This window comes from Microtus pennsylvanicus, chromosome 17 (assembly GCF_037038515.1).
Source record: "Microtus pennsylvanicus isolate mMicPen1 chromosome 17, mMicPen1.hap1, whole genome shotgun sequence".
Lineage (NCBI taxonomy): Eukaryota > Metazoa > Chordata > Mammalia > Rodentia > Cricetidae > Microtus > Microtus pennsylvanicus.
The window spans coordinates 3504455-3530617 of NC_134595.1; the positions used below are offsets into that span (position 1 = coordinate 3504455).

The window sequence follows — 26163 nt, forward strand, 5'->3', positions numbered from 1 at the left end:
GCATTGGGGATTGGCTTCTGAAGGGACTGCTCGTTACTTAAAAAGAGTAAGAAATACTGACTTGATGGAGGCAGGTTTGAGACTCCAATTGATTCTTGATGTCTACGCTGCCCAGGTTACCATCAGAGATGTGGGTGTGGATTTGTTCTACAAACATAGTTCCAATTGCTTTACAAATAACTGAGCCGCTCGGTCCTCACTGTGGCCCTGGGAAGTCAGTGCCATCATGATCTCTGTTTTAACACCAACACACAAAAACACAAGAGTGGTCAGCCACTCAGGGAGACTCAGATGATCTTAGCACAGGATAACATCTTTGGAGACGCTGTGCTGCGGGGCGGGGGCGGGGAGCAAGCAGGGTAGTCGTGCAGAGAACAGAGATGACAGAGTCGTCATCAAAGGTGAGAGAAGGTACCAGTGACAGTTTTGGTCTTTGTACCATAAGCCCCAGTAAGTGTTCTGTGTTTACGTTTTGGATAAGCATTCTTTACTGTGACCAAGAACTTGTGAGTCCTGAATGATTAATAAAGGGATAACTTGTGGGGCAGGTATAAGAGAGCAGGCGACACACCGGCCTCCATTGCAGAGCAGGCTTCGGTCCAGGCCAGCACTTCCTCCTTAGGAAACGAGGCCCGTCTGTAACTAGCGCTAAACTCTAGGCCTGGTGAGCTGTTGTCCTTATTACCCTCCCAGGACCATTTTGCACCTACAGAATGGTTTCCTTCTCACAGGAGGTAGTCCCTGTTGAAAACCAAAAGTTTCCCGGATGGAGGCTGCATGTGATGGAGAGTCACAGGATGGGATGGGGTTTCTAACTCCAGGGCCAGGCTGGCTGCCTGGATGACACAGCATGTGAAATCCCCTTTGTCTGTGTTACACAGACACGCCGGACACATTGACTCAGCATCCCTGGGCTCCCACTTCCCTAACAGTGGACTTTACAAAGACTTGGGGTTAGTACCGTTTCTGGAAAAGGTATTTTGGTTCTGGGAACCTTTGGCTAGGCTACAGAAGGCTGGCACCAGCTGAAGCACAGGGTACAGGGTGCCTGAGAAGGAGCGCAGAGAAATTTGACTAAGCATCTCTCTGGATGGAGGGCCAAATTCGGTCCTGCTGACACCAGCAGAATCTCTGGGGGAAATTGCTAAGAGACTATTTTATGGATATTCACGATGACAGAGGGAAAGGGCCCCGTTTTTTTTAAAGACTGTTGGGCCCAGATATCAAGGAACAAAGCTTCAAATACATTGGAAAGACTGAAAGACTAAGGAAGCACACTCCAGCCCCAGGACCATCCCCCAGGGTGGGGAGAGCCTGGTGTGGAGCCTTGGTCAGCAGAAGGGACACAAACCTCACCCTTGCCGGAGCCTGAAGAGAGGAAACAGGCAAGTTACAGGCTATCTCCCAGCTTCTCCGCCTTCCTAGGCAGCTTCCTGTTTTCCTCTGCACTCCCCATCCGTGCTGCTGGCTTCAACCTAAAAGGTCGAAGAGGTCAGAAAAAGCTCTTTCTGGAATCTCTTTCCCCCAGTGTCAAATTGTCTGCAAGGCTCCTCTAGGGTTAAGCTTCTTCCACTTAGTCTTGCTCTCGGTCCCCCCACTTCTCCACTTCCCAAAGTCTGTCTCTCTCGTGAGTTCCCAGAGTTAGAAGGCCATATCTGGTCTCAGTCTTTTACTCATGTACATTTGCACGCAGAATAAGGGGCTTCCCCTCCCAATGCCTTCCTCTGCTCTCCTGGGAAAGAGCACTTCACTTCACTAAATCCCCCAGAGTTGTTCTGCTTCACACCCCTTGACTCCTCCCCCAACATTGCATTTTTTTTCCTCTGAAAAGTTCCTGATAGCATTCTCTATCAGAAGATATCAACCTACCATTCTTTGCATCTTGAGTACATGTTCAATTGTCTACCTCAAAATTGAAGCAGTAGCTCCCTCACCCAACAGAAATCTGCCTCCGTTGCCCTTCTGCAGCTGGGCAATAGCTCTTTGCAGAAAGGGGAAACGAAGGCCTTCATGACTGCCCACGTTTTTTTTCTTCTGCCTTCCATTCATGCAATTAACTACAGAAATTGCCCTTTGACCAAAGACCAGGGCCCTGACAGGAAGGATTATTCTGGTGTGTGGTACCTAAACCTTTGTCTTTCTGTAGTTTGGAGTCTCTACCCCAAAGGTCAAGACTGTTACTGAGCAAACCCCAGACAGATCTTTTCCTGACCACTACTTGTTCATTTTGTTCCACCGAAGCTTGCTGTCTGCTCGGAAAATTTCGCTCACGAGCATCAGCCGTTCTGTGCCAGTGCAATCCAAAGCCACTGTTAGCTTTGTCTGCCTCCTCCCTCGGGCTATCCACAGAGAGCCAAACCCCGAGCACCAGCATGCTGTCCTGGGGACCTGGTAACAGCCACAGGCAGAAGCAAAGGCTGCTGTGGCATTGCCAGCTGCCTGTGTCAAGGGACAGAAAGACAGGACTCAGGGCTGTCTGGGCAAACAAGAGAGAATCCAATCCATCCCCCCTGGGAGCAGAAGATACCAGGAGGCTGCTGCCTCGGCAGACAGAGAGGCCAATTGCTTGAGTCATCAGCCAGAGGGTTCAATGTTATGGTTTTAGAAACACACACACAAGGCTGAGTATTTTTCCATTTCTAAAGTTTGAACTGTATGTATTTTTTAAAGCACTTACCAACATGCCATCCTACAAGCACCAGTCTTCAAGCAGGCATGCACACGTATGCACACACACAACACACACACACACACACACACAGCATTGCAGAGGCCCAACCAGAGGTAACTAAAATCAAGAGCTAGTTCCTTGAAAGAACAAATACTTACCAAATAGGTATCTTGAAAATATTTTTAGGAAGTTCTAAAGCCACTAGCAAGCCATGAAAGTACATTTCTTAGGTCAGCGGCCTCACATGTAAGTCTACATAGACTCAGAACAAAATGACCTCATTCATATCAAAATGAGCACTGTTGAGGAACGGTGGTTTTCTGGGTGGAGTTCCTTGGTGAAAAGTCCCAGAATGTCTTAAATTACATGCCACGCTTCCCTGTTCTCTTAAAGCCAACAGTTAAGAAGAGTACTTTTTCATTCTTGATAATTCAAAATAGTGATTGCTTGCTTCTTCCTGAGCAATGGAGTCCAAGTAATGTCCTCTTTGGATGTGACTCACACTTAGGGATGTGAGCACTTGAGTGCAGTACTGGCAGAGGCCAGGAGAGGGCACAAGACCCCATCGTGAACTCCCTGATGTTGGTGCTGTGAGCAGAGCTCATGGCCTCTTCAAGAGCAGTGTGTGCCCTTAAACCCTGAGCCACCTCTTCAGTCCACATTGGGGTTCTTGTTGAGCTTTTAAACTTTAAGTTATCAGTTTACCCCTTTCTCAAAACCATGACAACTGCTTTGTTGTCTCTTGTTGATGTAATCACAGTAAGTTAACAAGCATGTTAAATGCCTTTGCACTGTATCATGGGAAACTTGAGACTATTTTATCCCAGTATTTTTCTTTTTGAACTTTTTTATTTGTTTATATTTTATGTATGAGAAGCTCTACATATGTACCCGTGGGCCAGGAGAGGGCATCAGATCCTCTTATAGAAGGTTGTGAGCCACCAAGTGGTTGCTGGGAACTGAACTCAGGACCTCTGGAAGAGCAGCCTAGTCTGAACTGCTGAGTCATCTCTCAGTCCCTTCTCCTGGTACACTTGCCATCACTTCTTCTTATGAGGAGCCTTTCTCCTACAGCTTTCCTCTTCTGACTTTTATTTATTTTTTCCTATGTATCAAATTTGCTATAGAAAATCTTTGCTGAATGTGTTAAAAAATTAAGTCCTGGGGTTCAAGATTTCAACCCTAAGCCAGTGCAAATTCAAGATCAACATTTCTCATTTGCTTCATTCGGCCAAGTTTACATCAGAGTAAAGTTGACTCCACCCTGTCCGAGCACAAAACAGCATCTATATTTCTGGAGGCTTTTGTTCTCCCCAGTCTGCTACATTCTGGGTGTGGGTATTTGACCTCTGGCCAAGTGTCCTAGCTAAACAAGGTGCTCCTGTGTTTACTTACCTGCCGAGGGACCCTCTAAGTCTTAGAAGATGTGTCTGTAGGAGACTATATTTTAAAACAAATAGCAGATTACTGGGCTAATAAATTAACAATATGCTAAACAGAGAAAGGAACCAGATCTCGAACAATTAGTCTTTCCCATGCCCAGTAAACTGCCAACACCTCCAGGAACCGAACACAGCCTTTCCTCTGTGGGGACACCTGAGCTCTGACTGCATGCACTGTCCCTCCTTCCCTGCCCACTCTTCCCCTGGGCTCCTCACTCCATCTTCTTGTCTTTTATTGGCCCCTACTCCAAACCGCCTTAGCTCTTGGTCTGAGTGGACAAGCTCTCCCGTGGCACAGGCCTCCTACTTCATCTCTGAACTGCAACACGTAGCCCTGGAGGGACCTGAGTGGTTGTGTGCCAACGCTTGACTTATTGATATATTACCATTGATTGCACCAGGGCATAGGTAAGTGTAGTATGAACGGTGTTGGTAGGCAGGCAGGGCTGTTTTTCCCATTCTCCCATCAGAGATTACAAAAGGATCATAAAATCTAGGCTATAAATGTTGCTGACTACTCTAACTTGTGCCTGTCACCAACAAAATGACATCCAGGAAGTTCTGAACAAGTACCTACTTAGTACAAGCTTGAGGGCCCGTTTTTGAAATATAGAGGTTGGTATACCATACCCTTTGACCTGGTAGACCTTGGGATTCCAGAATAGGAGGTGATGAGGTCATGTTGCCCCAGCTGGCATAGAACGTCTGAGCCTGGCCGCGGATTGGCACTTCACAGTCTCTGTCCCAATTAATAGTGGCAGAAAGACACATGAAGTGGCTACCCTCTTTCCTGCTCGCAGTGAAGAAACATAGCCTCGCAGGGCTCAAGCAAGTGGCCTTAGACCCGGCCCTCTGAAGGAGCTGGGGAGGGATTTGAACCCTACTTTTCAGTCTGCATTCTTTACTCTGAGGGTGTCTGCCTTCCCTCCCCTACGCTACGTGTTATGACTGTGGCATGATGGGAACCTGGTATATGAGTCCACAGTGCCCAGATCCAGGCCAAGGTTGCAAGACACAGGGAGGCGCCCTGGAAGAGGTGTTTCCTATACTGACCCTAGAGCAGTCTTCTAGGCAGGGGGGAGGGTGTAGGTCTAATGGCCCCAGCAGAGGGTGACACACTCAACAACCTGAAGAGGGGCAGGTGTTCGCTCTGGGAAGCACAGTCATCAACATTGCTGACCCCCATTTCCTTCACTATGAAGATTGTAAGGGCAGGAGCAAAAGAAGGCTGCCCTTGTGACTTGTTGCTATAAACCCTCTTCCTGGCAAAAGGTGCCCGATGATGTTACTTAACTCTACTTCCTGGCCAGGCCACTTCCACCTCCTCCTCAGGAGAGAGACCTAGGGCAGGAAGCAGGAAAGGCTGAGATTATGGGCCTCTGTGCCCCCACCCTCCCTGCTATTGTAGTCTCTTCAGACTATGTTCCCTGTGTCCAGATGTCCTTAGTGCAATGCCTGAGAGTGTGCTTTGCTCTGGGAAAGTCCAGGTAACAAGCTGGATCAAGTCCTCATCAACTTGGTCTTACACAGACTTTCGATCTCTTTTCTTTTCTTTGAGAGAGAAACCAAATTACCCATTTGGAGATGTGGCTTCAGTAGGGGTTGCCTGAAGTCAGAACAGAGCCAGTCTCTGTGGTGCAAGATCATGCTGGCTCAGGAAAGACCCTTGGGTTGATTACTCATGACATTGTGACAGATTTACTGCCTACCCACCACAAAAATGTCCCCATTCTCTGGGGCTCCAGTGAGCATTAATATTTTTCTATATTGCAACAACCCTCCTAATGACAGAAACAGACCCACCTCTGGGAGCATGGTGCAATAATGGGACTAACCCCGTTAGCCAGGGCCCAGCTACCAGCTGACCTATCTGTCCGCCACAACCTTGGCCAAGGACTCCCTCTGCCCGGCAACTTCAGCTCACCCAAGAAGGGGAAAACAGCAACACACAGACTGTTCTCCTTCTCTCACCAAGGTTAGAGAGCAGTTAGGACAACAGTTATTTTTGGCTGTTTGTTTTTAAACATTCGATGTTGCAATCGTAACTCTCGCCCTGCAAGCGATCTTCACTATGGCTGTCTTTCTTAACAATGTGTTTTATCTTCTGATTGAGAAAATCACTTGAGATTTTGTCATACGCGATCCCCCTTGCTCTGCCTCTCAACCTTGGCACTTTCTTGAAAGCTGGGGATCCCAGAGGAACAGCACCTCGCCCCATGTAACTCCGTGAAATTCTCTCATCTAATTACAGCGCAGGCTGTCTCAAGAAATTCAGAGGGACAGGGAGCAGATAAAGGTGTGGAGGCGGTAAGGCAGGGAAGGAAGATAACACGTCAAGACCTCAGACTTCTCTACAGAGGGATTTGTGTTTTCCTGTGGCCATGAGTCCCATAGGGGGGAAAAAATCTGCTCTTTTTGTTTGTTTTAGAAGTAAGGAATCTAGACCTTGATGGGAGACCCTCAAGAGATAACTTAATTCCATTTTTCTATTCCTGCCTAGATAAATCACCATGCACTCACAGGCCTTGTCTTGTCTTTCAGAGGAGAAAAAGAACTTCATAATCGCCCTTCATTAGGAGACCTTTTGGCTCACAACCCACCCCAGTTGATTGCAGAATAAATGGCTGTATTCAATTTACATCATCAAAATTTTTTCCTAGAAGGAAAAATTCATGAAAGAATAGTTAGCTGGGTCAAAATTAAATTTTAAGAAACTAAGAAAAAGGAAAAAGAAATAGATCCAGGTTTGACTTAGGTTTGAGGGGATCCCATGATAAAAGAAAAAACACACGATTTCTTAATGCCTTGTCTTCGTGGCTTTGTGCTCAGCCTCTGCAGTTTTCTGACTCTCAGCTCTGTATGTTAGAGGCCCAGACGTACGGTCGTGGGGGAAGATGGTCAGTAAGACAACAGCAAACACCGATGGCATTCTCAGAGACATAAGATATTGTCCATGTTTACCTCCCAGAGCAAGCTCTGCACCCAGCACCGATATTAGTCCCACTGACCAGAAAGAAATACTGAGGCCTTGGGAGAGCACACCCTGTACTACAGTGGTCTGACTGGAAGCCAGGTGGCCCTACACTGCTTCTGTGTGCCTATGTCAACGTGCCGAAGGCAGTCACCTGCTGTCCAGCACGCGGCAACGCTGGCCTGACTCCCTTAGACACTGTCCTCTTTTTATAGCCTTGCTCAGCCTCTTCCTGCTGCTTGGTCACTTGTGGATGGTGCAAGGCACTCGAGGAAAGAGAAGTCTTTCTAGGTCTTAAAGGACAAGCTGGAAACCAGATTCAGTCAGTAGTCTCCATCTGCCTCCTACTCCCCTGAACTCCCCCCCACACAAAAACACACACACACCATATAGGCACACACACACACACACACACACACACCATACCCATAAGCACCACACATCTGCACACAATATACACACACCATACACACACATATGCCACACAGGCACACACACCACACATATATACATCATACCCATACTACATACATACACCATACACACACCTCACACAGGCACACACATGCTCTCGCTCTCTCTCTCTCTCCGACACACACACACTTACACCACATACTATGCACATACACACATACATACTCACATGCACACATACAACACACACACAGCACACATAGACCATACACACCACACACCATAAACCCGCCCCCCACAGGCACACACCCATGCACAAACACACATGCTCACCACCCTCTTTGGGTCTCCACCACCACCTTTTCTTTCCATCTGGAATCTGAAGCTGTGAAGGCCAGTAATGGAGTGTCAGCGGAAGTAATTGATTCCTCACACACAGAGAACGCTCCTGACTTTAGTGTCAGTGGAGCTGAACCAGGTTCTGGGCGGGTGAGAGAGCCGTGTAAACAGTTCATGGCTGAGCTGTCAGGGCCAAGCCCGACACTGCAGAGAGTGAGTGGGAGGGGAACCCTGGAACACATAATTGTTTTATTGGGAAAGAAAGCAGTAAATAATATTTCAACCCAGGGATGAAGACTGCATAGGGGCAGAAGGAAGCAAGGCCCAGGTTTGACTGGAAGAGGTTTTCTTTGTCTCAAGGTGGGAGGTTTCCTTCCTGCCCCACCCCCATTCTCCCATTACCATCATTAAAATAATTACCGTAACAATTACAGTTGATGAGCCCTCTGGTTTACGGAGCACCTTTCATCTGAAAGTTCAAAGTGATTTATCTGTGCGTCAGCCTCTGAGAACTGTAGGAGGGTGAGAAAGTATTATTATTATCATTACTATTATTACTATTACTATCATTATTATGATTATTTTGGGGGGTCTCCTCAGGAAACTGAGATCCTGCCAGATAGAAGGCTCTGCCCAACCTCAGAACAGCGGCTGGGTTAAGTGCTGGGGGATAGACTTCTCTTCTGGGGTCTCCACTATGACATCCTCCCAAGCTGGCCTCTTATCCACACGCGGCTCAACGCCTTCCTATGCCATGGGATTCCCACTGGTCGCTCCAACATGGTGCCCAGACAGCCGGCAGATCCATACAGAAAACAAATGGCCTGTTTAGAGCTTCGGGATAAATACAAGTCCATTAAGTCCAACCCATACTGTTTCTTTCCATCCAGCTCGGAGACGTCCGGCAACCTGCTTCTCTTGTAGATAGAAGCTGTGCACTTTCTAGACAATTTCTTCACGGTTCAGTGGGACCGTCTCCCAGCACCCACAGTCCGGAGTGCTGTTCATCCAACCAACCCTGGGCTTCAACCCAGAGCAGTATTTCCGCCGTGCAGCGTTCCTGACTGGTCTGACTTGACCGAGTGCAGTCAGGACACACGTCAGGGCGCAGGGTCCAAGTGGCTCTTCCAGAGGAGGAAGTAGTTCCAGATGACTGGCCACCAAGGGCTACATTCAGAATCTCCACCCTGGCGTGGCAACAGCCCCTTCCTCCTGGACATTAGTGTGTGACTGTCATTTCCACACCTCTGTAACCTGAAGCGCCAAGAGAACAGGATCCCAAATCAGGCTGTCAAACCTGCCACCCGCTCCCAAAGGCCAGGGTGCCCCTGTCCTGGAATTCTTCAGAGCACATTTTTCAGACAAGTTTTTCGTCTTGCCAGTTTTGTTACAGAGCCTAGGGGGGATATTAAAGTAACTGGAAACCCATCCCCGGAAAATGCAGATGAACTCTGACACAGTGATTGGTTCCCTGGTGCCTAGCTCTCTTGTTCCCAGCAGGCTTCCATTTTTCGGACAGATGGGAGGTTATGATTTCTCTCTTACAATTGGCTCCACCGGGAGGCAGAGTTAGTGAACTCCTTACCCAGAGGGAGCCCTTCTCTCAGCCAAGTGAAGGGATGCTGCCAGCACACCAGGGCCCCAGGATGACGTGCTCTCATTTCCCCTCAATGACTACCAGTTGCCTTACGCCCCTAGTTGGTCCCAAGAGGTGATGAGGTAGGTACGAGCCCTGTGCCCATTTATGAGGTGAGGTAAATCAAGGTAGAACATGATAGAACCGGGCTAGCATGAGACAACTCAACAAGTCTCGGCTCTGTGGGGTACCACTTTCAACATCAGAGCATGAGTTGTTGCTGCTGCCTCTGAAAAGAAAGAAGTAAATGTAAACCATGGGGGTTCTTCTTATTTTCTTAGTACTCTGGCATCATTACAAAATGCTAGCAAGGGATTCTTGAAGTGGACACCAAAGGACAGAAGTTCTATAGTCACAGAACAGACTAAAGGAATTCTGACAATCGTGCCCAAAAGAGTCAGCCTCCATCCTTCAACTTCACCAGTTGCGTAAAAGCCATCCCTTACGTAAGTGTTCCATCTCAGCAGCCTCCTGAGTGCATAAGTCCAACAGATCAGTAACTTTGTGGCCTCAGAAATGCACCTTGCTGGGAAGCCAGAGCAGAGGGGAAATAGTGTGTACCTACAGGGTCAGGGCAGAAGTGTTGGAGGCTTTGTTGTGTGCCCTTCACTTTCTGAAAGTTATCCACAGCAAGGCTTCTCAGAGCTGCGTCTGGAGCAGCCTGCTTCCTCACGTTGAGAGTGTTCTTGGCAGCCTGCAACCTGAGGAACAATGAGATTCTGAGGCCTCTACATCATCCCAGGGCTTCTGCGGAAAAACAAGCAGCAATTATAAATAGATGGTATTTGCAGTTTCCACTTTCTTGCCTTCAAGGTTTTTTAGAATAATTTCTCCAGTTTGTTTTGGGTTATTCTCTGTGCATGCTTCCTTTGCTGGGTGGTCAGATTTCCTCTTTTCCAACAAGCATGGTGACCCTGGCTGGGAGGGGACTGCAAACGAAAAACTGCAAACATCAGAGATTTGTGCTTTGAAGAAACGAAGGAAGAGAATGCAACCGCAAACAGCTGCTGTGGAATCGGCACTGGGTCCTGATGCAAACACACAAACAACCCTAGAGTGTTGGGAACGCAGAGGTGCATGAATAATAATGATGACACTAGCAGCGGTGGCCACTTCTACTCAGTGAGGATGGACTGTATGTCAACTGGGATACCCAGCTACTCGTGTGCCTCAGCTCAGTTGACTGAGGGCAGAATGGGCGCCCCACTGCTCACAACACAGCAAAAGAGACTGGAAGTATGAACCAGTGGCAGTGGGGTGTCCTAGCACACAGGCCCTCAGGCTCTAGGTTCAACCCAGCACCATTTAAAGACAGATAGATGGATGGATAGATAGATAGATGATAGATTAATAGATAGATAGATAGATAGATAGATAGATAGATAGATAGATAGATGGATAGATAGATAGATAGATAGATGATAGATAGATAGATAGATAGATAGATGATAGATAGATAGATAGATAGAAGATAGATAGATAGATAGATAGATAGATAGATAGATAGATAGATAGATAGATAGATAGATAGAGAAATAGATAGATAAAGAACTTTCCAGACTGGAAATGTAGCCCAGTTGATAGAATGTTTGCCCAGAACACACAAATCCCTGGGTTCACTTCCCAGTGCTACATAAAGTAGACGCGGCGTACACCTCTATACCTCCCATCCCCTATCCCCCCCCCCCCAAACACACATACTTAGGAGATAAAAGAGAGCAGGCAGGAGTTCAAGGCCATTCTCAATAACAAAGAACGGTCAACCTAAGCTACCTGCGATCCTGTTTAAAAACAAACAAAACCCAGTAAGTAGCTTTGAACCCGTCCCTGGCAGCCTGGACCCAGATCCCAGGCTCAGAACTTCGAGACTAAGATAAATCTCCAAAACTCGAGTACATGGATTTGTGCAAAAGGTAGATTTGTGGAAATTAAACCCCAAGGTTGGCAGCGCTGGACTGTAGCTATGCTGTAGCTAGGGTTATTCATGGCATCTTTTCTAACTCCAGGATGCCGTGTGTGTGTGTGTGTGTGTGTGTGTGTGGTGTGTGTGTGTGTGTGTGTGTGTGTGTGTGGTGTGTGTGTGTGTGTGTGTGTGCGTGGTGTGTGTGTGTGTGTGTGTGGTGTGTGTGTGTGTGTGTGTGGTGTGTGTGGTGTGTGTGTGTGTGTGTGTGGTGTGTGTGGTGTGTGTGTGTGTGTGTGTGGTGTGTGGTGTGTGTGTGTGTGTGTGTGTGGTGTGTGTGTGTGTGTGTGTGTGTGTGTGGTGTGTGTGTGTGGTGTGTGTGTGTGTGTGTGTGGTGTGTGGTGTGTGTGTGTGTGTGTGTGTGGTGTGTGTGTGTGTGTGTGTGTGTGTGTGTGTGTGTGTGTGTGTGGTGTGTGTGTGTGTGTGTGTGGTGTGTGTGGTGTGTGTGTGTGTGTGTGTGGTGTGTGGTGTGTGTGTGTGTGTGTGTGTGTGTGTGTGTGTGTGTGTGCGCGCGCGCGTGTACACAAACGCAGCTCATCTCTCACCCACCCTTACCACCGTGTCTTGTTAACGTGGTGGCTGTAATAAAAATAAAACCTCTCTCTCAGGCATTGGGGTCTTTGCTGGACCTCAGCGGGGCTGTTGTTGTCTCATTTTGTAGATGAACAACTGAGACCGGGTGAAGGTACGTGTCTTATCTCCAGCTTCGCTAGTGGCTAATGCCACAAATGAACTGGCTCTGTTCACAAAGTCCACTTCTTGTGCCTTTTCCCCAGAGTACATCATGGCTTCTTAGACATGGATCTCTAAAATAGTTATTTCAGCTTGGTCTTATCACAGATCCCGTCCCTAGAAAAATATACCTGCATGGGAAGACACAAAGCTTCAGAGTGTGATTGTAGGGGCTGCCCAGCCCATTGAAATTCCTGCATGGACCATATTGGAGATCTGTGAACTCAGAATATGTGGATGGCACTTGGAGCTCTTCTAAATACACTGGATCCTATTTTCTCACTTGCTGGGCCATATGTTCGCATTCGAGTGTACACACACTTATAAAAATACTGCGCTTACAGATATTAATATGTTATTCCATCTGAACACTGGAGCTGCATTTCCACCATTTCCAATGGGCAAATCTTACAGCCACGCATTTTAAACCTGCTCGCTGTTCTCACAGGTGACCTGTCTATCACTGTTCTCACTGGTGACCTGTCTATCAATCACAGTTCTCACTGGTGACCTGTCTATCAACCACAGTTCTCACTGGTGACCTGTCTATCAATCACTGTTCTCACTGGTGACCTGTCTATCAATCACAGTTCTCACTGGTGACCTGTCTATCAATCACTGTTCTCACTGGTGACCTGTCTATCAATCACAGTTCTCACTGGTGACCTGTCTATCAATCACAGTTCTCACTGGTGACCTGTCTATCAATCACTGTTCTCACTGGTGACCTGTCTATCAATCACTGTTCTCACTGGTGACCTGTCTATCACTGTTCTCACTGGTGACCTGTCTATCAATCACTGTTCTCACTGGTGACCTGTCTATCACTGTTCTCACAGGTGACCTGTCTATCACTGTTCTCACTGGTGACCTGTCTATCAATCACTGTTCTCACTGGTGACCTGTCTATCACTGTTCTCACTGGTGACCTGTCTATCAATCACAGTTCTCACTGGTGACCTGTCTGTCACTGTTCTCATGGTGACCTGTCTATCACTGTTCTCACTGGTGACCTGTCTATCACTGTTCTCACTGGTGACCTGTCTATCAATCACTGTTCTCACTGGTGACCTGTCTATCAATCACTGTTCTCACTGGTGACCTGTCTATCAATCACAGTTCTCACTGGTGACCTGTCTATCAATCACTGTTCTCACTGGTGACCTGTCTATCACTGTTCTCACAGGTGACCTGTCTGTCACTGTTCTCACTGGTGACCTGTCTATCAATCACAGTTCTCACTGGTGACCTGTCTATCAATCACAGTTCTCACTGGTGACCTGTCTGTCACTGTTCTCATGGTGACCTGTCGTCTATTAACTTTGGCACGTCCTGTAGGCTTAGTTTAATCGGGATGGCTAAGTAAAAAGAGCAAGGTTCTGTGAAGCTGCTTTCTACTTCTGCCCACTTTATAGAAAGCTAAGGATAGAAGGCTCCTTCCACCTGGCCCCTCTCATGCCTTTGTACTGCAGCAATCTGATGTATCCAGATAATGAAGCAAAGGAAAGGAGGTGAGGTCTGTGTGCCAAGGGTTCAAATCTCACCTCTGACCCATCTTCATTGTGAGTTTGGGCTGTCAACCTGAGTTGTAACCATGACCAGTCTGTATTAAGTTAGGATTAAATGAAGTAATATCTAAACTGGTGGGTCCGGCCCCATAGTAACTACTCAGCAAAATACAGTGACATTCCATTGATTTGCTTACTAAATGAGCAACAATGGAAGGCAGAAATTCAAGGAAATGAAATGTACTTCTTTATAAAGAGCTAGTCCTACAGCAAGGCGATTTCTCCGTAAAGACTGGACCCAAGAAGCAGGTGGCCTGGCTCTGGGCCTGTGTTGTCCAGAGACCTCGACACTGTGCCGACCCACACGGCAGCTCACGAGTCTCAGGAGGCTTCTTTGTTGGGAGTTTTTAGGCGCTGCAAGCGGCTGTGATGGCATTTCCTCCGATTTTCCCTGCAGGTTTTAATGTAAGGATTAATAAGACAGTGTTTGTAGCTGTCTTTGAGCTTTCTGGAAGAAAGGCACTCCGGGAGGTGGCAAATTCTCTGGCCTGGATAATCCACTCATGAAATATGGAACTTTGAAAGTGTGAGAAAAATCTCCAATCACTTTGACAGCATTTTAATTATAGTTGATTTGTTTGCCGCTAATAGTGAAAATGCTGTCAGCAGGATTTGAGATGTTTCTTCTTCACAAAATGTTATATTTCGTGTCTTTGTGGCACAAAGCAGCATTTAGGTTTCCACATACCACCAGAATAGCTCAGGAGACGCGCTAGGGTGCAAAGTCAGAAGATACACCAGGGGCAGACCCACCATGCCCAGAAAAAGCATATTCTGATGCACAGCACCAACTGCAAATCCCGTCTTCATTTAGTCCCTCAATATGCGGGATCCCTGTTTGTGTCGCGGACCCCAAAATATCTCACTGTAGCCTCCCCCTGCTTCCTTCCTTGCGAAAGAGGCAGAGTTGAAGAAATAGACAAGATGCAGGTAAACCTTTCCATAAGGAGATAAGCAGAGGAAGGGTCCGCCTCCTGAAGAGAAGGGCAGGGCAGGCCTGAAAGAAGGGAATGGGCCACAGGCAGAGCTAATGAGTATGGCAGACACAAGAAAGAAAGGGGAAAGGGCCCGAAGATTGGGAACACCCTCTATCTGTGTCATAAACATCAGCAGCATGAAGGGAGGAAGGGCTGCCTGCCAAGGAATCCAGTTTCTCTGGGTGCAGGCATCCCTGTGTTCAGATCCAAATCCCGAAGTTGAGTGTGACACCCTTATAGGACCTAAGAATTCTGCTTTTGGTATACTCTCTTCTTCCACAGACATCTGTGTACCCAGAAAGGCAGACGAGACCCAGGCTACTCCTTAAACGGCTCTGAACAAGGGTCTTAGCCAGGGAGCTCTTCCACACCCTCAGCAGTAGTCAGCCCTGTGAGAGATGGATGCCAGAGAACCTGTTTCCATGTTTTCCAGGGATAGGAGGGAGACATGAAGCTACTGCCCCCCCCCCCGCATTCACTCTCTCCCCTTGGACTCAGAAAATTAATTCCACTGTCTAGGTTTCCAGGCCACCCCCGACCCATGTGGATTTGAGGAGATGCAATGAAGACTTGGAGGCTAAAGGAGAAAGCAGAGGTGGCATTCTCTAGACAAGCCCCGCCCGTGCAGATATCAGCAGCTGTACAGAACGAGAAAGTACTCGAGGACCATAGAGAAAGATCAAGAGTGAGCTAGAGGTGGCTACCTTGGCTCAGGGGAAGAAATAAATAACCAAAATAATAAGAGGTAGTGTTAAAGCTTCGAAAGGAATTTTTTCATTTGAGAGAGATTATGGATAATGAAATACAAACACTGTAGTTAATATGTCTGTTAGCTGCTCGTGTTGGCTTCTGGGAGGCAGTAATGGGCTGGGTGAGGGGGCAGCTTTCAAGTCGGCCCGTTTCACTGTCCTTGGGGTGAAGCTCAAGTCTGTACCCCAGATTTCTTGCTCAAACAAACACTGGAGATTCAAGGCTGCGCACAAAGCTTGTATTTATTCCAAAGCCACAAACTTCCTGAGCCTCCTCAGAGCCCTTCACAAAAGAACCTGACAACATGGAAATTTCTGAGGAGATTTGCTCCAGCTGCAGCAAATCCCCAATAATAAAATATTTCCCCAAATGGGTCTGTCACATGGGAGGTAAATGAGATATTCTGGATGAAGTCAGCATGTCACTTGAAGTGTGCCCTTTATAGCAAAAGACCAGCCAGAAGGTCACATGGTTAAGTGGACTTGTCCACAGGGTGCAGCCAGGACCCTGCAGGGAGAAGGAACTTGCCTGCCGACTTGTAACTCCTGTCTCTCTCTCATGTATACTTGATAGAAAAATCCAGTTTCCTAAGAAGTTCAAGTTCAAGTTCAAGGTTATTTGCTTCACAAAGAGACTCATGGAGGAGGAGGTGGTGGGGAAGATGGAGGGGTTCCCTTTAATTCACAAGCACACACACGCACAGAGAATTGGTTACTGGCTTAGAGGAACAGTTACTTAAATTGTATGGCCTTCACTGTAGGTAGGTGGTGTGTGTGTGTGTGTAAACATGGAGTTGTTGCTGGGCAAGTCTCTCTCTCTCTCTCTCTCTCTCTCTCTCTCTCTCTCTCTCTCTCTCTCTCTCACACACACACACACACACACACACACACAAAGCCTGAGGGAGGCCTGATCTATAAGTAAACTGAGGCAAGCTCTGAGCAATGGCAGTTGGTTGTTGGTAGCCCTGCCTCCTGGCTGATTCTGTCAATCCTCTAAATGACTCCACTCACTTCTAAGGACTAGCCAGTATGGTGGCAGGGCCTCTCTGTCCTTTGTAGAAAAATCACCAACACAAAACCAGACTTTTGTTTTTGTTTTTATTCTATTTTTAAATATTATTTACTGAGTACGCTATGTGAAATTCTATTCCTGGGTTTTTGGACATGCCATGTCTCACGAGGCCCTAATTCTGCACACCCCAGCTCAGAGAGAAGGGTAATAAGGAGATAGTGGAAAAGAATCCACACCTGCGTCTGCTAACTTTGTTTTCCACTTATTGGGTCTTTGAGACAGACTATTATGTGGCCCACATTGACCTTGAACTCTGACCCTCCTGCTTCAGCCCCCAAGTGCTGGGATTTTTGGCAAGTTCCATTATGTTCATCCCTGCTAAATCCTAAGGGCTTGTTTTTCTCAACATTTCTGCTTTAAAAACTTAAGGAATGTAGCTTTATTTTTATGAGTCTGTCTTATTAAAGAAATGTGAACTTGTAATAATTCAGATAGCAGAAGGAAACAAAGAAGGCACAATCAGCCTGTCAATGGTGTGTCTCCGCCAGTATTTTAGATGTAGTTTTTCAAATGCTTTCTGAATTTTTATGCAAGAAAATAATGTGTGCATTTTAAAATGGACTTTAAAAATCTGTTCTTTTTGCATTAATAGTATATAATGCAATCTTTGTATAAAAAACAACCCAGTCCTGCCACACTATTTTCTGTAGCAACTGAATATTTCACCTTATAAATATAGCAGGATTAGTTTACTCTCCCTGTCTGGTTGGATTTTTCAACACAATGCTATCTATAAAGGAAGCATCTTCTCATTTATAATATACTTTTAAAAATTCACGACGATGCATATACATCTGTACGTGACCCTTTGATTGTTTTCTTGGCGGAAAAATGTCCTAAGGATTCTGGTTTAAAGGCTACAAATATAGTAACTTTCGTCGCTTGCATTTGCCCCAAAAGTACCTTCCAAATGTTTAAAGCGATTTACATCTCTACCTTCACTGTGCCAATATCCCCAAGACCTCTTTCTCTTCAGACAGGCGGAGTCTATGTATAGGCCTCAACCTCTCTGCTCCCGGGAAATCGGTGTGAGAATTCGACAGACTGGTTAGCTTTCTTAACCAGAGTGCTGGACCACAGAGCCATTCTTGATGCAGATTAGGTTCAGTCAGGCAAAGCTCACGACTGAAGGAGGTGGCTCCTAATAGCTCTCTTTTATGGTAGCAGCCTTCATTTGAAAAGTATCTGCTCAGTGTGTATGCCAGTGTCAGGGTACCGTGTGAAGACAGAGGGCAATCTTGGGCTCCACACTGTATCCAGACTTAGCTGGTTTAAGAGGCTCCTGGTCAGGTCCTCACGCTTGGACCCCAAGCACTTTTCCCTCTAAGCCATCTCCTCAGCCCTATTCCCCCTATTTTTTTTTGAGGCTCAGAAAGATTCAAAGCTTAATTTTTCTCAGTTCTTTTGCTTTGAAAAAGAAGTTTTTAGTGGATATAGCTTTATTTTACAGATGGATGGCTTATTAAAGAACTGTAATTTGGGTTAAGAAATAGAATGCAACCCGCCCAAGTCTAACCCCAGGTCTGGGATCTGGCACCCAGAGAGAAAGTTCGTGAGGAGTGAGTAAGGGCTGCTTGACTTGTGTTCACACAGCTTGCTGCGCCATTGCTCAGCTGACACCTCTGGCTTAACTAGGAGAGGAACAGCAAGGAGGGGTTTTCCAGAAGGGGTTGGGAATTTCCCCTAAGAGCAAACAAGTGTCTTTTCGCTTTTGTTTTGGAATTGAGGAAGCTTACTTTCAAAATCAGTACTATCTCCCACACTGAAAAAAATCCCAGATTTGAGTAGCTCCTTTACCCCACCCTGGGCCTTTGGAATCTGGCTATCTCACCAGAGCTCCGGTGGAAGCTTCTATCTCACCAGCTCCACCTCTCTGGAGGAACCCAACACCAGCCTTGCTGTGATGGCAGGAGTCCATCCCTCCAGGGCCTCAGGAGAAACTGGCCCTGGTAACAGACTCCTTCTTCCTCCTTTACAGCCCTATTTATTCAGAAACGGCTGAGCAACCTGAAGTACGGCCCCTGGAGGCTGAGGTTCCAACCCCTTGTGCAGGCCACCAGCTTCCACAGACCTGTGTGACAGGAGCTGTAGGCCACACCCCAGGGGGCTATATTGTCGGTCCCTTCCTTATCCACATGGAGGGAATTTCTTATGTGTTGTTTTTACAGTCTGATGCAAAATAAATCAGGGGAGAGGAAAGAGGGGAAGCCGGGTTTTGAAGAAGAGTCCCACTTGGGCTGTGGGAGTTAAGTAGTAACTGGAAACATACAAGTGCAGAGAAGCTGGAGGATCTTTGCTGCCATGCACCCCAGCTGGAAAAATGTGCCCGTCAAGATGGGCATCGGTCTATGAAACTGGCCAAGAAAGACTGTGAGGCATCTATGTCCACGCCAGGCCCATCTGACTCAGTCTGAAAGAGCACAGGCCACTGATTGGGGGAGACCAGCCAGCCATTGTGGGTGCACAGACACGGTCGCTAGAGAGTCGCCAGACTTTGGGGGAAGTTTTTATTGCCTTATCTGAGTTAGCTCCAATCCTCTTTGAAACCATGTTGACTAGATAGTGTTGACCTTTGTAGGCATATCTCAGGGAAGGAGGTAACCTGCAGATGGGGACACTGCCAAATAAGAACAGGAGGTGATGGCCCAGGAGAACACGAAATCAGGGCAGGGGGCAGGAGAGAAAACACCGCTGAAGCATCCCCAGGGTGCCAGTCCTGACGTCTAGTTTCCTTCCCATCTTCTCGCCGATTCTCACGTTCAAGGCAATGACAGAGTTAAGGAGAGACAAAGATTTAGAGGGGTCACAATGGAAATAAAAGTATGTGCTGCTGCCACCCAAGGACAAACAATGCTTGCTCTGAGATCCTGAGAGAACGAGGCAATGCTCTTCCGTGAACAAGAGATAAGGCCGCCCACCCACGCACTCACGCGGTGTAGCTTGAAAGCAACTTCCCGCGTCTGTGTTTGCCTGTGTACCAAAGCAAGCAGCGTGCCCTTTGTGGATCACTGCAGCACCTGCGTGTCTGAAAGAATGGGGATAGTGGTCCTTCCCAGATCTTCAGAATGATCTTTTTGTTCATCTGTGTCCTTTTCGCTGTCCCCACCTAGGTATGACTTCATTGAGATTCGGGATGGGGACAGTGAGTCAGCTGACCTCCTAGGCAAACACTGTGGGAACATCGCCCCACCCACCATCATCTCCTCTGGCTCCGTGTTATATATCAAGTTCACATCGGACTATGCCCGGCAGGGGGCAGGTTTCTCCCTACGCTACGAGATCTTCAAAACAGGTCAGTGGGGTCGGGAGTAGAGGTCAGAGATGGGCATCATCGGGAAGGTGGGACAAAGCGGGGAGACCTGGTCTGCGGACAGCATCACGTGGGAGGACTTCAGACATCTGGCTTCACTGTGGTGGCCCGGTGAAGAGACGTCTAAGGTGAACCTAGGAAGGTCTGAGGAGAACCTGGAAATGCCTCCTATGAAAAGGCAGGTCAGGTGACTTCCAACTTGAGGGGAGAGGTGAGGCAACAATCCAGAGGGTACTGGAGGGCAGGAGGAGTAAATACAAGAACATCTCTTGAAAGAATTGGATTTTTGTGTTTTTAAAATCAGGCTGTTCTTCATGGCTGAACTTGGTTGAACTTTATTCCAACTCCTTCATGGTTTAATACTGTCTTTATTTGGAGTTACATGGTGCTGGAGGACATAATCTTTTCACTGTTTAGGGTTTCTGAAGATCTCACCATGACCCCTAGAATGAGGTCAGTCATTGCTTTTAAATTAAATTATGATTCCAAGACATTCTCCTTGGCCATCCATTTACCACCCTATACACTGAACTCCTATTTTTTTCCGTATGCCAGGGAGTCAGATGGTCTGAAGTGCTAATGAAAGATACTGGAAATCGGGGCAGAAAACATAACACTGCTTGGGGTTGACTGCTGGACCCCATCTGTCTCAAGGCCGTTATGGGCAGTCCTAACTTCTGCGGGTCACTAGGACCGCTCTCACCTGAAGGTGCCACATTAGGTCCCCTCTCCCAGTGGCATGTCCTTCTGTCTCGTGTCAGTTCCCACAATGGCTGAGGAAGGAATGTCCTCCTTTCCTGTCCACTCCTTACCTCAGCAGCTCTGCCCCCATCTTTGCGCATTTTCTTTCTTTAGGAGTCCAGGTTTTATAACTCCTACGTGGAGCCTGAGTCCAGGTGATGTTGTCACCCTGTCGTTGAGAAACCCAAGTCTGGCACCTGTTAAATTCAGTGCAGAGGGAGCCATTCATCTGTATATATTTTTTTTGTTGTTAAATAGTTCTTGGAAGGAAGTGGTGGCTGTTGAAAGTACTTTTTATATCTACCCTGTCTAAATACTTGGTGGACTTGTCTGCCTTTGAAGGAAGAATCAAATGAAGGGGCGTGGTTAGCAGAACTGTATTGTGCCAGAGTGGAGCCCTACGCTATGGTCTATGATGGCCCGTCCGCCGTGCATTCTCATGTTTCTGGCCACAGTAAGGACTTAGGAACTGATCTGTGTGTCCTGGCTGGGGCTGGTGTGAGCCCCCTGCATAGCTGGAGTCGCATCTCTTTGGGTCCCAGTGCAAGATGCAGACCAATGCACCAGCTCCAGGGAGCATTCTCTGATGAGTGTTAAATTCAGTGCAGAGGGAGCCATTCATCTGTATATTTTTTTTTTGTTAAATAGTTCTTGGAAAGAAGTGGTGGCTGTTGAAAGTACTTTTTATATCTACCCTGTCTAAATATTTGGTGGACTTGTCTGCCTTTGAAGGAAGAATCAAATGAAGACGGGATGAGGAGCTTTCCTTGTCCTTGGCTTGTGGGAAAGGCAGGCGGACAAACCCTCCCCACACAGTTGCTCCGTCAGTATTATTGGTGATATTTAAAGGAAGATTGTACTATGACTAAACGTTATGTGAGGACACATGTCACTTGTTACTGTTCTGGAAATGCAATTGAGGAACTCTGTAACCTAACAAAAAAACAGCCCCAAGCGCTGAGCCCATTACTCAGTTCCTCTGCCTCAGCCTCAGAAGGAAATTAGCTCACGCAAGACCTTCCAGGGAGCTCGCCAAGGGAGTCAGAACAAGAGTGAGCAAGGCCCTTAAACTCATCTCTGGTCTCATGGCTCTTACCACAGTGTTTCACAAAGCACGATGCCACACTCTCCAGAAAGTGACAGAAATGGAGAACGTTCACTCCATCCATCACACAAACGTGAGCATTAAGAGATAAACACATGAGGGTAGTATGATTCAGCCTGCTGTTTGGTGGCATGCAGAAGGAGAATTTTAAATAAGGCAGCAAGTCTGTGAAGACCCTTAAACAATTGTAACCGTCAAGAGAAGTAGGTGGCGTGAGCGTGGAGCAGTGGGGCAGCCATTTTCAGGATTAGGATCACCCCTGGAAGAGATGCTCTAGTGACAGCCCTGCCCAAAACCACATGGCTGGTATGGATAAAAGGAGAGAGCCCAGGAGCCTCCTCGGGGCCATCTGGCCCATCAGCAAGGCTGGCTATTGGTATGAGGGTCAGTCCAGTAAAAATAAAACACAGGAATGCACAAGGGAGCAAAGCGTCACAGGTGAGATGCTTAGGACGGTAGACGTTCTTCCAGGTAGGCGCCTTGTCTCCTGTCCCAGTTTCCAGAGCTGCAGTCCTGGGAGGAAATACACAGTTTACATCATCCACTGAACATGAAAGAAATGGGTGGACATGCTGAAAAAATCCAAACACACACAGCCATGTTTGCCAGTTCGATTCGTAAAAAGAAAGAGGGAAACTGTAAACACAGATACGCAAACAGCCACACAGAAGGCCCTGGAAGCTTGGCTTTCCCCAGGCTCTGCCACGGGGTACACTGAGGGGCACACTCACACAGAGTTACACTGAGGGGCACACTCACACAGAGTTACACTGAGGGGCACACTCACACAGAGTTACACCGAGGGGCACACTCCCACAGGGCTGGGGCAATCGGAGCACACGGCTGGAGTGGAAGGTCTTGGCTGCCCTAAAGGAAGGACAAAATATTGTTGACATCACCAAACTGTCTCACCTGGAAAAGGGTAAAGCAGAAAAAGATTGCAAACCTAAGCAACCCAGAGTCACCAAATCCAGAGTAGAGTAGAGAAAGAAAAACTTTAAAGGAATATGGGAAGGCAGAATCAGCAGGAAATGTTTGTTTTTCTTCTCTTTCTTTTCTGATGTTCTTTTAGCAGAAATTCAAGACCCACATTTCCCTCCTGTGTCAATTACTTGGTGGTATTTCTGATAGTAAAATTGTAGGGCTTGCTCCCAGGCAGAGGAAACTCTGAGCCCCTAAATAAAGGCCTGATTCCCTCGCTTGTGGTCAAGTCAAGCTTGACTTCAGATAAGGCCATTGTATTTTCATATCTTCGTATGTATAGGGTCCTCTTCAACTTGCAAGTTATAGATGAGACCGTCCAGGGACATGGAGTTGACATCCTGCATGCCAAAGTCTGAGCACCTGGGGTAGGCATCCTGTGTGCCAAAGTCCTTGAGAATGGAATTGTTTACTACAGCCCCCCCCCCATTTCAGTTTTGTGTTGTTTTGCTGTCTTATGAGACAGGGTCATTCTGTACCCCAAGTTGTCCTAGAATTCAATATGTAACTCAGGCTTGCCTGGAACTCCTGGTAGTCCCCCTGTCTCAGTCTCCTAGGATTACAGTGGTTGATGACAGGTATAAACCACTTCCAAACCTCTAGCTTGTATGAATAATCTCAATAGTGAATTGACAGGAATATTTGTCAGCTGGTATTTTAAATTTTTTTGTCCTTTTAACCTGATGCAGAAATGGGTTGTGGATCAGTCAAATTCTAGAAGATGCATTTTTTTTTGTTTGTTTCCATGATCCCTTTATTCAGTTGTCATTCTGGTGCTTGGACAAATACATAAGTTTAATAGATACCAGGTTTTTCTGCTTGCAAAGGATAAAACAATAATGCTTTCTCACCTCCTTCAAAATAAGCCAGAGAATGTACTCGCTTCTTACCATTTATCAGACAAGCATGTTGTTGGTTTCTTTGTTGTTTGCTTGTTTGGCTGTAAGTACTTAAAGCTGAAAAATCCCTTTTGGTTACATGCAAGACCTGGGGATCCTGAAAGTAAATGGTTTAGGATCTCACATTCTCTGGGGCCCATCTTGGGCTTTAAATGTCCATTGTTGAAACACTTGTCCCCCTGGATGAGAAGGATCAAAGATGCTACCGTAATTCCCCACTCCCAGGGTGGTGCAGAGTCCCTTCTAGACTGACAATGGTGCCCACTCTAGGAAGGGACTCTCAAGAGGCCTCGGCTGACTCCCAAGTCCGTTGTGAATAGAGAATTAATTTCCAGCCAGCGCCCTGAGAGGCTCCCTAAGAACCCCGTGAAGAAGCCTGCTTAGCATCCTTAAACTCTAACCTTTTCAAAATTCTTCTTGGCCCCCTGAAGACAGAGGGCCAGCTGGCCTGGCTTTCCCAAATTGCATCACCCCAGGCCGCTGAGGAAGCCCTCAGGAGTTGGAGGCCTGATGGTAAACAAAGCTGAGGGGGAGGGGAGGCCACCCCAGCTCATCCCGCCAACCCTGTTGCCCACTGGCAGCTCCAGCCTGCCCTGCTGTAGCTGGATCAGGGAGTGAAGTGCAAAGCCTCTGAGATGTGGTACCCAGACCTCCAAATAAGGCAGGGAAATTTGCTCTTGCTTCTGGTCCTCCTTCTGTGCACAATCCAGCCCCAAGGGGAAGCACTGCCAGCAGAGAGAAGATATCCGATGGGTAGGAGGAGATTCTGGAATTTTCTTTGCTGCCTGAGCTACAGAAAGTTATGAGCCTACCCCAAATGCACGCATACTTATTTGCATGGTACCTTTTCCAAATCACATATTTGCAGCTATCAATAGGGAGACTCGCAGAGGGTCCTGCTATGGGAGCTGCAGAAAAAGCGATCGCTGCAGGCTAAGAGCGGCATATTGACATCCCATAGTTCTTTATCAGTGTGATCCCCAGAGGACACTTCTTGCCAGTAAACACCTGGTTTATTGAGGATTTCTGTGTTGGTGGTGGTGTTTTTCTTCATGCTTAAGAGTGTCTATTATCCCCTTTATAAATCCTGCTTCCTTTTCTTATTTTAGAATCCAAATCTATTGTAATTACCAGCATTTACCTCCCTGTCATTAACTTGTAGCTCTCCTTGCTTTCTCTGTATATGCGGGGTCCCTATGCTTCCAGGCTTCTTTCCTGGCTCTGCCCAGAGGAGCAGTTGCTGGGTTAAAGCTCCAGGGCTCTTCTAAGAGGACTCTACCTAGAGGCGTTGGGAGACTGGGGCTGTAATCCTCTTACTGCTCCTGATGCTGTCCCAGCTAGCAGCAGGCTGTGCATGTGTGTCACGGTTCATCAGGACACATCCTCAGAAAGCAAACCCAAGAGCTTAGGAGAGAAACACAAGGCCGTCCCCACCACAAAGGCACCAGAAGCCTTCCAAATGTCAATACACTGCTGTATTTTTCCAAACTCGCCGTCCAAGCGGCCTTTAACATCCTCAACGCCCCACTGTGATCCACCGGCTAAAAACCTCAATTGTTAATTGTCCCGCCACTACAGAGCAGCCCGTTTTAATACAGTCAGGACATGAATGAGGCTTGGGCTCCCCTTTGCCCCTCCCCTGAGGCACCTTGGAGCTCTGGGGGAGAAGGGGCACTTAGCTGGCTGGGGTACAATAGAGGCTAGTGTTGAGGTCAGCCATAAATAAGGGATAACATTGTTTTCCCTGATGGCAACCAGCAAGCCTTCCTTAAGGATTGAAATAACTTACATTTCTGGAGTGAGCAGCTGAGTAATTGAAAGAAGACTCTGTTCTTTCTCTCTCTTTCACTTTCTCTCTCCCTCTATCTCTTAGCCTCCAGTCCCTCGATGGCTGGTCTCATTCTGATATACAAGGCAATCAGCCTCAGCTTCCTAATTTCTTTTTAAAAGGGAGGCTAGCTTGAGGGTTTGAAACATAGATGGGACGGGTGTGTTGCTCCAAGGGCCACTTGAGCAGAAACAAAAACCTTGTGAGTAGAGGAATATGGACCCAAACATTTAAATAACCCAGAGGCAGAGGAGGCAGCAGAGAGAAGCTGCGCCCTAATGCTACATCTTTTTCCCTCCCCACTCCCTCTCCACTCCCTCCCTACTCGTCTCTCTGGTACATAGGCTCTGAAGATTGTTCCAAGAACTTCACGAGCCCCAATGGGACCATCGAATCTCCTGGCTTTCCAGAGAAGTATCCGCACAATCTGGACTGCACCTTCACCATTCTGGCCAAACCCAGGATGGAGATCATCCTGCAGTTCCTGACCTTTGACCTGGAGCATGACCCTCTGCAAGTGGGAGAAGGGGACTGCAAATATGACTGGCTGGACATTTGGGACGGCCTTCCACACGGTGAGTGAGTGCTTCTGCTCAGCTCACTTCCTCCTTTTTAAGAAGTTCAGGATCCTACTCCAGGGAATGGTAGCACCCAAGGTCTTCCCACTTTAGTTAGCTAACCAAGGTAATCACCCACAGATAAACCCAGAGCACTGTCTCCGAGGTGATTCCAGATTTCATCAAGTTGATGATTGACATTAACCCTCAG

The 26163-nt window shown here is 47.3% G+C and overlaps 1 protein-coding gene across 4 annotated transcripts in view; it reads left to right on the top strand.

The window, feature by feature from the left end:
- Nrp2 (neuropilin 2) overlaps positions 1-26163 on the top strand; it is a 119791-nt gene that overhangs the window by 16072 nt on the left and 77556 nt on the right. For all 4 annotated transcript variants that reach the window (XM_075952043.1, XM_075952041.1, XM_075952044.1 and 1 more), the window contains exons 3-4: positions 19642-19823; positions 25740-25970. In XM_075952043.1, the coding sequence (XP_075808158.1) occupies positions 19642-19823; positions 25740-25970 (413 nt within the window). The remainder of the gene's footprint in view (positions 1-19641; positions 19824-25739; positions 25971-26163) is intronic.